The sequence below is a fragment of the Oculina patagonica genome, chromosome 6 (genome assembly GCF_052425735.1).
Source record: "Oculina patagonica isolate OP01 chromosome 6, crgOcupat, whole genome shotgun sequence".
In the NCBI taxonomy this organism is placed as follows: Eukaryota; Metazoa; Cnidaria; class Anthozoa; order Scleractinia; family Oculinidae; genus Oculina; species Oculina patagonica.
Window position 1 is genome coordinate 15,296,304 of NC_135763.1, and position 11,751 is coordinate 15,308,054.

Here is an 11,751-nt window from a genome sequence, read left to right on the forward strand (position 1 = left end):
CAATGTACTTGTTTGCAACAGACATTCCATTGTTGATGGGCAAATTTATAATTTTTCCAGTGCTGAAGTGTTTCCAGTACATAAGACAAGCATTTACTTTACCACCTTTAAATACTGTTATTAAATTGTGATCCCTCTGACCCTGTTCAACCAAAGTATTTACCCAAAACATAATTAACGGTTTCTGTATTTGTCAGCAAGGCACTTCAGATTGCCCAGTTTAGGTAATTGAAGCCATACCCTCTGCAATTATTATTATTTTTGACATTTAAATTTAAGTGAAGAAATTTATTCTTTTTGGATTTCTTTGCCTTGTTGACTTCAGCTTGATCTTGTACCGGCAAAGGAAAAAAAAGGAAAATCGAAATTTAATATCTCTTTAAGATTACCTTAGAAAACGTTTATTCTCCTGTGGGCCCATTCGTATGGACATGATGGAAAATGCTTTGAAACGATTTTCAACCGAAAGCAACAAGTAAATGCTACTATAAACGTTCAATCAGAAGATGAATTTCTAAAAATAACTTCTATGTTTTATACGCAAACTACATGTGTAAGCTTGTATAAAGACACAGAACTTGAGACAGGTACTGTATATAAAATGTAAACTTTAATAAAGCTTAGCAGGTCAACCCTACTTGACAGGGGCAGTCGTGAAACACTTCGACGCCAATAAAGGACACTGTTACTGAATTTTCTGTTAAGTGAAGGAGAATCGCGATCGAAATAATTTCTTTTGCTGTGCAGGCGTGAAGATGAGATAACACTCGACTGGGAAAATCTCAGCCCATGCAGTATACACAGAAACTTGTCCCGAAACATGTCACTCGCTCCTTGCTCATTTAAATTTTTAACTGCTCTACTAACCTAAAACAGAGCTGATCCTTCATTAAATTAGATTGTCTCAGAACTGCCACAAAAAATTATAACGGGAAGTAAACGGCAATAACCAACAGCGAATTCGTTTTCTACAGTCAACTCGACACGCGACGCCATGTTGTTTCCTTTTTAACTCGGAAAAGAGTTGTAGTGGGCGAAGTGAATTCACTCCTTCACTCCATCACTCCTTCACTCGTTTCCTGTTAGACATATGCACGCAATGCGTGCAAGTGTTTTAAGGCCTCTAATGGATTAGACCTTTTCTCTGATACCTACATTTCTTTTAATTTACATAAAATTAACATGCTTAGTCACCAACCGAAATATTGTATTAATGTCAGTTTTCTTGAAATAATATTATGATATTTATTCAGCTATAAGCCGAGACCGTAAACCTTTGGTTTTTTAGAGCCAGTTAGAAAAAAACTAACCCAAAACACTCAGCTAAAGATGAATTTATTTCAGTACGATTTGGTGAAAAAAAAATCGCTCGACTTATAGCCAATGATATTATTATTATTATTATTTTTCGTAACCTTCAAATAACAAAAAGGAAAAATAAAAAGAAAGAAATCAATTTGCAACAGATGGGAACTCTATCTCTTGGCCTTTCGGTCTGCTCTCGATCAGTCAGTATTTGATGACAATCAAAGTGAAGTAAACAGAAGTTTGGAAAGTATAACATCATTTGTATTAGCAAACCTTTATTTGTCAGTTTGTTGTTTTCGATTCTTGTTTCATAATAACTTTTCCGAGTTTAGTGGCTTATAGCCACTTTTAGTTATTTGCCAAGGCATTGTGCGCATGCTCCGTACAGTTCTCGAATGATTGACAGATTTCTTAACTGGGGCGATCATCGAAAGCGGAAAAGCGGTAAGATCAAAGATAGCTGCCAGCCCTCCCCCCCCCCCCCCTGATCTTCTCAATTGAAACAAAAACTACAAACAAAATGGATAAATCTCGGGGATTGGGATCCCCTGGTTGGCCCAGGGGTCGCCCCTGGAGGAAGCCAGTCATCACTATTGACATAAAACATTGCACTACCTTGGGAAAAGCCATTAAGATTGCATCACCCTTTTACAGTCCCCTTAAATTGCCCCCCCCCCCCCCCTGGTTGGCCCATGTGCCCAGGGGTCATCCCTGGAGGAAGCCAGTCACATTTGTTGACATTACATACAAAAAGACATACAAGTCATGCGTACCTAATTGTGCTGCAGGCTGCATAATACCGGGGTTAAATACCATTCTCAAAATAATTATGACGAGTGAAGTCCAGGGTCCGCTCTTACTGCCCTCCCTTCTTCACTTATTGGTGCTGTCGTTTGGGTAGAAAACGACTCACTGTCTCACATTACCGAAAACGCCGTGTTTTCAGTTGTATTGATAACTTTGGAAAACAATCTGGTGTTGCGCACTCCAAAGAATGTGATGAGCGGCACCCTGTCAAGCCAATAAGCCCATCCACTCCAAGTAGCTCAACTGAGCCGCCATTTTGGAAAACAATGTCGAGAAAACCCTGGGGTCGAGTACTTTTGTACTCTCCCCATTCCCTTGCGACAAAACAAAATGGTGACAGAAACTTGCGGAAGAGTCGTCTTTCACAGTCGCCCAGGAGTAAATAATCTACCCACTGAATCAAATTTTGCTGTAGAAAGAGTAAAAAATCCACAGTGCAAAGAAGGAGAAATCTTAGTTAAGACGTTGTATCTGTCTGTAGATCCGTACATGAGATGTCGGATGAACGAGGATACTGGAACAGCCTACCTTGCTCCATGGGCTCTCGGAGAGCCACCAGCTGGGGGAGGGGTGGGGAAGGTAGTGCAGAGCAGGAGTGAAAGATTTGGAGAAGGTGACATAGTGGAGTCAGCTGTGTGGCCGTGGCAGGAATTCGTAGTTTTTTCCGGTGAAAACCCCTACCTCAACAAGGTAGGCCAGCATGCCACAGGTTTGGCACCCTCTGTTTTGTGATCACAGGTCACCAAGTTATTCAATTTTTTGGTAATTAACAAATCGACTACATTTTTTCATGGTCTACACTCTTATAGACCATAGAAATGACATCAGAAAATGTTCAAAACTCAAGAAGAATCACGAGCCGTAGGCGAGTGGTTTCACTGCAAATTTTTGGACATTTTATGGTGTCATTTCTATGGTCTATAAGAGTTTATATAATAACCTGAATTCTACGCGCATTTTGATTGGTTCTTACTTATGATCTATCAGAGTACAGACACATGGATGACGTCACGCGGTGGTGTGACTCGCGCGCGTGATCAGAGTTCATAGTCCAGATCAGAGTTGTCGGCAAAGTTTTTCAAACTTGCGGGGCCACAACAAAGCAAAAAAGTTCAGCTTAATTACAAATCTTCAGTGAGAAACAATACGCCAAGCATCGTTCACCTTTCGAAGCATTTAACTGGGCGAAACAAGCTTGAAGAAGACAGTGAATTATTCGAGAAATTATCCGAAATCTGTTGGACGACGCCACGGAAAACAAACGAATTGCGGTTGAACGCTTCGGTTAATGCTTACAGATTTGAACAACTTTCCAAATCGGAATAAAGGTTAGTTTTTTCATTGACTTTCAATTGACCATTTTTCTGTTTATTCAATCGGATTAACAATGCTTCGTGTTAACGAAAACTTAATAGTGAAATCAAAACAACTTAGCTCATTGGTACGGCAGCATTGCTCACACAGAAGTGTGCTGAAGTCTTGTGTTATTATATAAAACAAATAGATTTCATTTTGCCGTGCGTCTGTTCAGTAATAGATCACAGAAGACGTCAAAATGTGGTATGAACATCAGTGACCCACTCGGCTAGCGCCTCGTGGGCCACTTCTCTGTTCATACCACATTTTGACGTCATCTGTGATCTATTACTGAACAGACGCACGGCAAAATGAAATCTATTTGTTAAGTAGACCATGGAAAATGTGGTCGATTTGTTTTATACCATAACAACTCGAACAAGTATTTATCAAAAGCGAAGAAATTTTGCCGGTCGGACGTAAAGATTCCGGTCCGACACGTAAAAACGACAATGATACAAAAGAAGATGAACAAGAATTCAAAGAATAACAATTTTAATTACCTTTTCAGGGTGAGACAAAGATAAAAAAGTCAGCTTGCCCTTCGGGCAAGTTGTTATTTTATCTTACTAGCCCAAAGCTCTGAGGAGCTAGCCCGAAGGTAATTTGCATAATTAATTATATGCAAATTTAAAATTGTTTTTCCTTTGGAGACAATAAATACATAAACATTCAAAAAGAAAAAGAAAATAATCTTACCACAAGAATTAAAACAAACACATTACTGTATATATGAAGGATCCTGAAGGATACATTTTTAAGAGACACAATTCATAAGCATACATGACGCACCCAATGCCTGCAATGCATTTCGGGGCGTTTTCAAAAACGGTCAGCCATTTGCAAGTTTTACGAAGTGATGGAGTACTTTATGGCAAAGCCCAGGGGGGGTACTCCGGCTTGTAAATGACGTGGATGATCGAAGGATTTTTTTGGGTTGGAAATTTTCGATTCCGGGATTTTTTTGGGTTGGAAAATTTGGCAAGTATGTTTTTTGGGTGACTTGATTTAAATAGGGGAATTTTTTGGGTATTAAAAACGAACCAAAGTGCCTTGGCATATGATTAAACTGAAACACGAACGTTCATTTTTGTTATGATTTTCTTTGTGTTATATTATTGCCTCTCCTGGCAATTTAGGGGTAATTTGACAAGGGACTTTTTTGGCGGGATTTTTTTGGGTAATGTCGGAGGACTTAGGGATTTTTTTGGGTCCTGATTTTTGCTTCCATTCGATCATCCCCGTCATTTACAAGCCGGAGTACCCCCCCCCCTGGGCGGCAAAGCAATACCATAGATTGGAGCACTGTGACTTCTTTTCTTATTTTGAATGTTTTAGAAGCAAAGATCTTCCAATATAATTTTCTGGAAGGACACAATTCCTCAGAAAATAGCCGTTACTCATCTTAACACAGAGGAGTATAGCCATGTTCAAGTTGGCGACTATGAAACCATGAGGAGTTTTAGTCGCCAAGGATGCAGTGAGTCACAGTTTCGAGCCCCAAATTTTTCCCTCTAATTTGTCTGGTGCACATTTATTTCTGAAGGTTGTCATAAAAAACAATGTTTCTTGCCCGCGTGTTGCTTGCCCGTCAGGCAACCCGTGATCAGAATACGCTAGCCCGATGGATAATTCCACTAGCCCCGGGCTATCGGACAGCACTTTTATCGCGCCCTGCCTTTTCCTCTCTCATTGAGTGTGTGCCTATCGCTTGAAGCGAGCAACATTATTTTTCTTTCTGAAGATCTTGTTAGCGCTTGTTCACTGAACATCGACAGTCCACTGCCGGTTGGCTAGCACCGTTCTTCTCAGTTAGACCAAAAATTCAAAAGCCTGATCAATTTTCTTTCTACAGATTACCTGAGTAGAAGTCCAATCCTGAATTCCGAAAACAAATGCGTACTTGATTCAAACAAAACAAGATGAAATTCGCTTTCATTCATGGAGACCAAACTTACAAATTTCAAGCCTGCGCGTGTGCATGGCGTGATTTGACGTCACTTTTATGGTCTATACTCTCATCGACCATAATTTTTGACCAATCAGCGCGCGAGAATTCTCTCGGTTATGGTATAATTGCTATTGTTCTAGAATTGGTCTCTATGGCTGTGTTTTATATATCATAGGGGGAGTAAAATCCTCACCCTTTGTTTATCTTTTCTTATCTCAGTCTGTGATTTGAAACATGTGTAAGCAGTTTTAGGGGTGGTACTTAGTCCTTCAAATTAAAAATGCTTGTCTTGCAGAATTTTAGCCAAGTTTCAAGTGTCTTGCCAATTCTAATTTTTCTCAGGGTCCCTTGTCAGTGTCACAGAGTTTTACAAGGCTAAGAAATGGTTTTGGGTTTGCAGAAAAGATATATCAGTCTTGCCATCTCGTAAAGTCACAATTCGACATCCGTAGGTTTATAAGTGATAGTCCAGCAATATAGTGAAATGATTGTGCCATTTTTGTTAAATTAGCACCAAATTTGCCACAGTGATAGTATTTGATGAGCTGATCAATTTTAGATATAGGCCCATCCGGAATTCTGTCATGGGGGGGGGGACACCTTTTGGACCCAAGGGATGGAGGTGGGGGTGGGCAACATTTGAGATGAAAAATTTACTGCATCCTTTGAGTTAGAAGCACCAAATTTGGCACCAGAATTTGATGAACTGAGTTCAGATATTGGCCAATTCAGAATTCTGGGGGGGGAGGGTTGGCACTATTTGTATACAGGGGGTGCTAGTGGATTGTTTAATTTTTTAAGACTTTAGTTTCTGTCATTAAAGCAGCTAAATAATATTGACATTGGCTTTATATTTAACAGGAGGAGAGCCCATTCCTTTGTTCCAAGCCATCTCTATTATTGGGCATAGTGGGTATCCCAGGATTGACCTCCTATTTTGGCATCAAAGAAAAGGCACACATTGAGCCTGGAGCCAACCAAACTGTGGTGATCAGTGGGGCTGCAGGGGCTTGTGGGATAGCTGCAGGGCAGGTGAGTAACTGATCATAATGTCAAACATTCTCATCCCTAGAGCGGCTTGTCAATCTAAGCCAGCTGAGCCTGTGCATGAGAAACAAGTGGCTCTGGGCACACACGATTTGATAGGCTAAGATAAGATATACACGGTTTTTCCATCAGTCAATTAAGTTACTGGATTATCTACCTATCTAACTAACTACAAAAATTTAATAACAACAAATTCAAATAACAAAAAAAAAGAAAAGTCTGCTTTTCATGGAGGCTGTGTCTAAAATTTACTTAAAATTTAGATATTACTTTAAACTGTGCCGACTTAATTTAGATTTGAAATCGGCCAGTGAAGATGCTTGTCTTAGTTCTATAGGTAAGTTGTTCCACAACTGAGCTCCACTGTACGAAAAACTTTTCTTGAGATAATCAGTTCGAGGTTATGGAAGAACTAATTTGTTTGGCTAGATTTGAACAAAAGCAAAAGCCAATCAAATGAACCATTTTAAAATCCTTTTGTTACACCAGAGTTTGAAATGGTTGATTTGATTGGCTAAATCAAATCTTGAATCTTAAATTCACCTCAAACACCTCCTCTACACACCTTCATAGATAATAGTCCCAGGTATCTCAAGTCAGTGTTTGTGAGTGAGATCATGTCGCAACAACAATTTATTTTTACACTGAGACAAGAAAAAGACGTAGCAACCCACAGATGATTTATCGTATCCAGATTGCCAAGTTGAGGGGATGTGGCGCTGTTATTGGCATATGTGGGACAGATGAAAAGTGCCGCTTCCTCACCGAGGAGATGGGCTTTGATGATGCAATCAACTACAAGACAACAAAGAACATTAGTGAACAGATAAAACTAAAATGTCCAACAGGAGTTGATGTGTATTTTGACAATGTTGGAGGTGAAGTCAGCAAAGAGGTGAGTTAATACTTACCGTGTCCTTTTTTTGTAAAAAGAAAGCTTTAGAAATGGTTTATTCCATTTTGACATTTCTTGTTCAATAAGGAGGGATGCTCCATTACAGTTTGTGCGGAATCAGGGCCGTAGCCAGACATAAAGCACAGACGAGGGCAGGCAAAATCTTGCTAGGGGGTACTGGGGGCATACCCCCCAGAAAACTTTATAGTCTTGAAGCTCTGAAACGCGTTTTACAACATTTTTCATTAGTTACTTCTTGAGAACAATCAATCTTGTTCAACTGGGAGTTAGTTTACAAACTAAACGTACCGGTATTTTGTTTTTAATTTGGGTTAAAATTCATAAAATCTAGACGAGGCAAGTGCCTTGTCAGTCTTGCCTCTTGCTAGCTACGGCTCTGGTGGAATATAAATAAAGCTTAACAACAACTCTTAAGAAGCAGTTAGCAGCTATCAATGAATTCCTAAATGCAAGACGCTATTCGAGAGACTGGAAAAATGGCATCTTAATAAAGATTGTACAACCTTATCAGAACAGAAACAATTAGCTTACGTAGCAAGCCATGCCCACATCATAATTCAATTTGCCCTTGCCCCAATTTTTGTGGGGCCAAAATGCTGAAGACTCTATTTGTATGGGAACGCTTGGAAACCGCGGCACATCATGATCAGTCCCTGCTTGTCTCATACAGCTATTTTAAGCGTTACAAGCCTTCACGACAAGACGGAATGGTGCTCTGGGTATTTATTGTAATTTTACATATCTTGCAAAGGAAGTCTATAGGGTTTTTTTCATGCAAAGTACTTTTTTCCTCTATGCGACCTTTTTCTGTTCATTTGTTTTATTGTGACATCTCTTTGAATTTGAAAAATTCTTCTTAAATTCAGCGCGGGTAAAAGCATTTCGTTTTCACATGTCTAAGGCGAAAGAAAACGTTCAATGTCGTTATATCTTACTCAGGGTCGTAACCAGGTATATTTTTTTCGTCGCTGATCCCAAATTTTAGCTCAAAATTTTGATTCCAGATCCCCTAATGTGGCAACATTTGATCCCTGATTCCATTCTGATCCCATCTGATTGGCCGATCCGGATCCCATGACATGCCATGACTTGTGACTCGTGATCCCGGGTCCATGATCCCGATCCCGAGGCTGTGATCCCTGATCCCATATACCTGGTTACGACCCTGTTTTACTACTGAGTATTCAGCACATGCAGCAGCCCCCTACCTATACTACATTTCCGCGTTAAAGTTGAAGCTTTGACCGAAAAACGTTAATCGAAGTAGCTGTATATGAACGGGTACCACTCTCTTACCGTTGTTGGTCAACTTAATACCCATCCGGAGAATTTTTTGCAACAGAAGCTTTTAGACTCCGTCCACATTAATCCAAATAACTGAAAAAACGGAGAAATTTGAAAGCGCCGTATAAAATATTTCCGTCCACACTAGTCCGAATTTGAAAACGCATCTATTTTGGTCAAAAATGAATACGCGATCAAATAACCACTTTGAAGAGCGTTTTTAAAACTGTTTTCTGTCCACACTAAAACGCAAAGCTAGCGTTTTCAAATAAATCAACTTTGAAGAGCGTTTTCGGAAAGATTCGTTTTCGTTGGACAATTTATCCGGATTTGTGTGGACGGTTGGCAAAACCGGCGAAAAAAAGATGCGTTTTCAATTTTTTTTTCGGATTACTGAATTAAAACGAACTCTTACCATTGCAGGTAATACGCTGCATGAATAAAGACAGCCATGTTGTTTTATGCGGGCAGATCTCGGTCTACAACAAAGACGTTCCTTACCCTCCCCCAATCCCCCAGGACCTTCAAGACATACTCAAAGATAAAAATATAACACGTGACCGTTACTTGGTATTAAACTACATGGAAAAGTTCCCGGATGGAAAGAAACAACTGGAGGCCTGGGTTCGAGAGGGGCGGCTAAAAAATCGCGAGACAGTCGCGGAGGGACTGGAAAATACCGGTAAAGCGTTCGTTGCTATGATGAGCGGCGGGAATATTGGGAAACAACTTGTGAAAGTGGCAGAGGTAACGCCATGAAAATGACAAACTTTTACAATCATAGCTAAATTATTTTTGCAACATTCAAAGTCTTCAAATACAGAGGACCACACAACTTGTGAAAAACCGAACACTGTTTCTATCTCGGATTTCTCGTAGTAGAGATATGTCACTGTTAAAGTAAGTTGAAATGTAATGCAGTTCTGTGGAAATATAATAAGACAGATGTATTTAATGCCCAATATTCCAAGTGGCAGAAATTAGTTCTACAAGTAGACTTGATTGCCAATATTTCCATTAGAACAAGTTCCACTCGTCGAAGTGTTGGATGTTGAATCTGCACTGCTGTATTCCCATAGTACTTGCCTTACATTTGAAATAGTTTTAAATTATAATACCCAGGAAAAAAAATAAAATATGCATTTTTTAATTGAAGCTAAACGGAGTCACTTACTACAACTTAATACAGACCCTTTTGAGAAAATGGGAACTCTATTACCAAGAAATCTAGTCTCCCTCGCAGCCGTTTTTAGTGTCGTCACGCTGTTCGAATGTGAGCAGCCGTTTGTGGGGAGGAATTTTTGTTGCGTAACGACACTAAAAACGGCTGCGAGGGAGACTACAAGAAATCATGCAACTTGTAAAATTTTCGTGTATATCTTTAAGTGGCCTCGTCACGGCTTTTAACAGATTTTTGAACGGCCAAAATATTTATTTGTGTCGTAGAGAACCTAAACTGATAGCAAGCGACTTTGGCTGCGGATGGCCAAGATGGAAATGGATTACAACTTGAAAAATTAAGGCTTAACATTTCAAATTGTTTTCGCGCGTCTTCAAAAAATATATGGATTTTTATAGCCATGGTTTGATTTATCTCCGCAAATTAAGGTTATATCTTCCTCTAGATGTTCAAAGATAATGTTTTCGTGGGTTTAGTTGCCTACCACTAATTTCAGAACAAAATCCCCGTGACGTAGCTACTTTAAAAACCATAGAAATATTCAGGATGCATGTAGTTAGTGTTGCTAAGCTTTCTGAAAGTATTACATGTGCCGGGGAAATCTATTAAAATTCAAATTAAAACCCGGTTGTGTACATAAATTACTCGTCTAAGGGGAGTTTGGAAGCGTATTTTCTTACCAGAAAAATATCAGCAAGGATTTATCTAGTCTACCAACTTGTTTTTGCTGTGCGTGCCGAGAGAAAGACGAGGGCAAAGAGAACACGTCAATTATTGGAAAAAGGGCAGAGTTGCAGCAAGACATACATTTTCAAGTTCCGGTTACAATTATTGAAGATGCAATCAGCTGAGAATATTGGTGAAAATAAGGTCAAAGCAGCAGGACTGTCAACAGAAACTAGTGATTCGACACACAAGAAACGCCGGTCAAGGGATATAACAGAATTGAAGGCGGAGGCCGAGAATTTAAAAGTGTCTTTGTCGAGTTTGACGTCGGAAAGCGAAAAATCACAAGCCAAAGAAAGAACAGCATATTTTGATGATCTGTTTCAATTGTTAGGGACGACGAACGTTAAAATCGATAGAAAAGTCTTCGAGCACATTGTGGAGCTGCTAAAACTTGACGTTCACCCGGATAACATTTTAGAACTTCTGAGAACAGTTATGACACGGAAGGATGAAGAAGAAGTGATTTTTATTTGAAAATTATAGCGCGTCGTCCACTTCAAGCCAACGAAAACGCTGCCGGGTTTTTCGCCGCGGATCACCGGTGAAGGCAATGTCTCACAGATGTTGACTGACTTTCTAAATTTAATTATTGAGGAATAATTATTTTGTTTTCGTTCAGCTGCAATATGTGTTTGTCAAATATCTTTTTCTTATTTTTGCCGGCATAAATGTTTTGTAATCACGTTAAGTTATTCTAAAATGCCATGATCTCATTTAAAGTGGTTTAAAATTTTTGTTTTTGATTTTAATTCCAAGTGAATAGCCTGTCAACTGCACAACTTAAACAGCGGGAGACCAGCTGTCTTCAGCGCCCGGCGGAAGTTTTTTACTCTTTTAATATTCGTCTTGATTTCTGTATACATAGTGTATGAATAAAAAGTGATATTAGCATCTTGTTATAGTAGTTATGAGCGTTTCTCGCACGTCAGATAACAGTCTCGCATTTGCTGTTTTTTTTTTCTTGCCGAAAAACTGTTTTTTTTTTTCTGACAGAACGCGTAATAAAAATTTTGACTATTGATTATGTAGCTACAGCACAATATTTTCCCTTCAGTTCTTATTGGTTTTACGCAATAATTCCAAAATTAATAATTTAGCTCTTCGCCTCATCCAACATTCAAGTATTGACGTTCCCCCTGAAAGAACTGGTTACCGGGAAACAAGATCTAACCT

General features: G+C 39.3%; 1 protein-coding gene across 1 annotated transcript; it reads left to right on the forward strand.

Moving 5' to 3' along the window:
- The first annotated feature begins 2,441 nt into the window (after positions 1–2,441).
- On the forward strand, positions 2,442–11,469 carry LOC144655957 (prostaglandin reductase 2-like). Its single transcript, XM_078516156.1, has 4 exons — positions 2,442–2,805; positions 6,284–6,454; positions 7,164–7,364; positions 9,093–11,469. The coding sequence occupies exons 1-4, from the start codon at positions 2,446–2,448 to the stop codon at positions 9,426–9,428; spliced, it is 1,068 nt and encodes a 355-aa protein (XP_078372282.1). The 5' UTR covers positions 2,442–2,445; the 3' UTR covers positions 9,429–11,469.
- The last annotated feature ends 282 nt before the right edge of the window (positions 11,470–11,751 follow it).

Excerpts from the sequence above, each read along its gene's own strand:
- LOC144655957 (XM_078516156.1), top strand. The coding sequence starts at position 2,446 with ATGGTGACAGAAACTTGCGGAAGAGTCGTCTTTCACAGTCGCCCAGGA. Across the intron at positions 6,455-7,163 it reads GTGGGATAGCTGCAGGGCAG|ATTGCCAAGTTGAGGGGATG; the intron begins GTGAGTAACTGA and ends TATCGTATCCAG. Across the intron at positions 7,365-9,092 it reads GAGGTGAAGTCAGCAAAGAG|GTAATACGCTGCATGAATAA; the intron begins GTGAGTTAATAC and ends TTACCATTGCAG.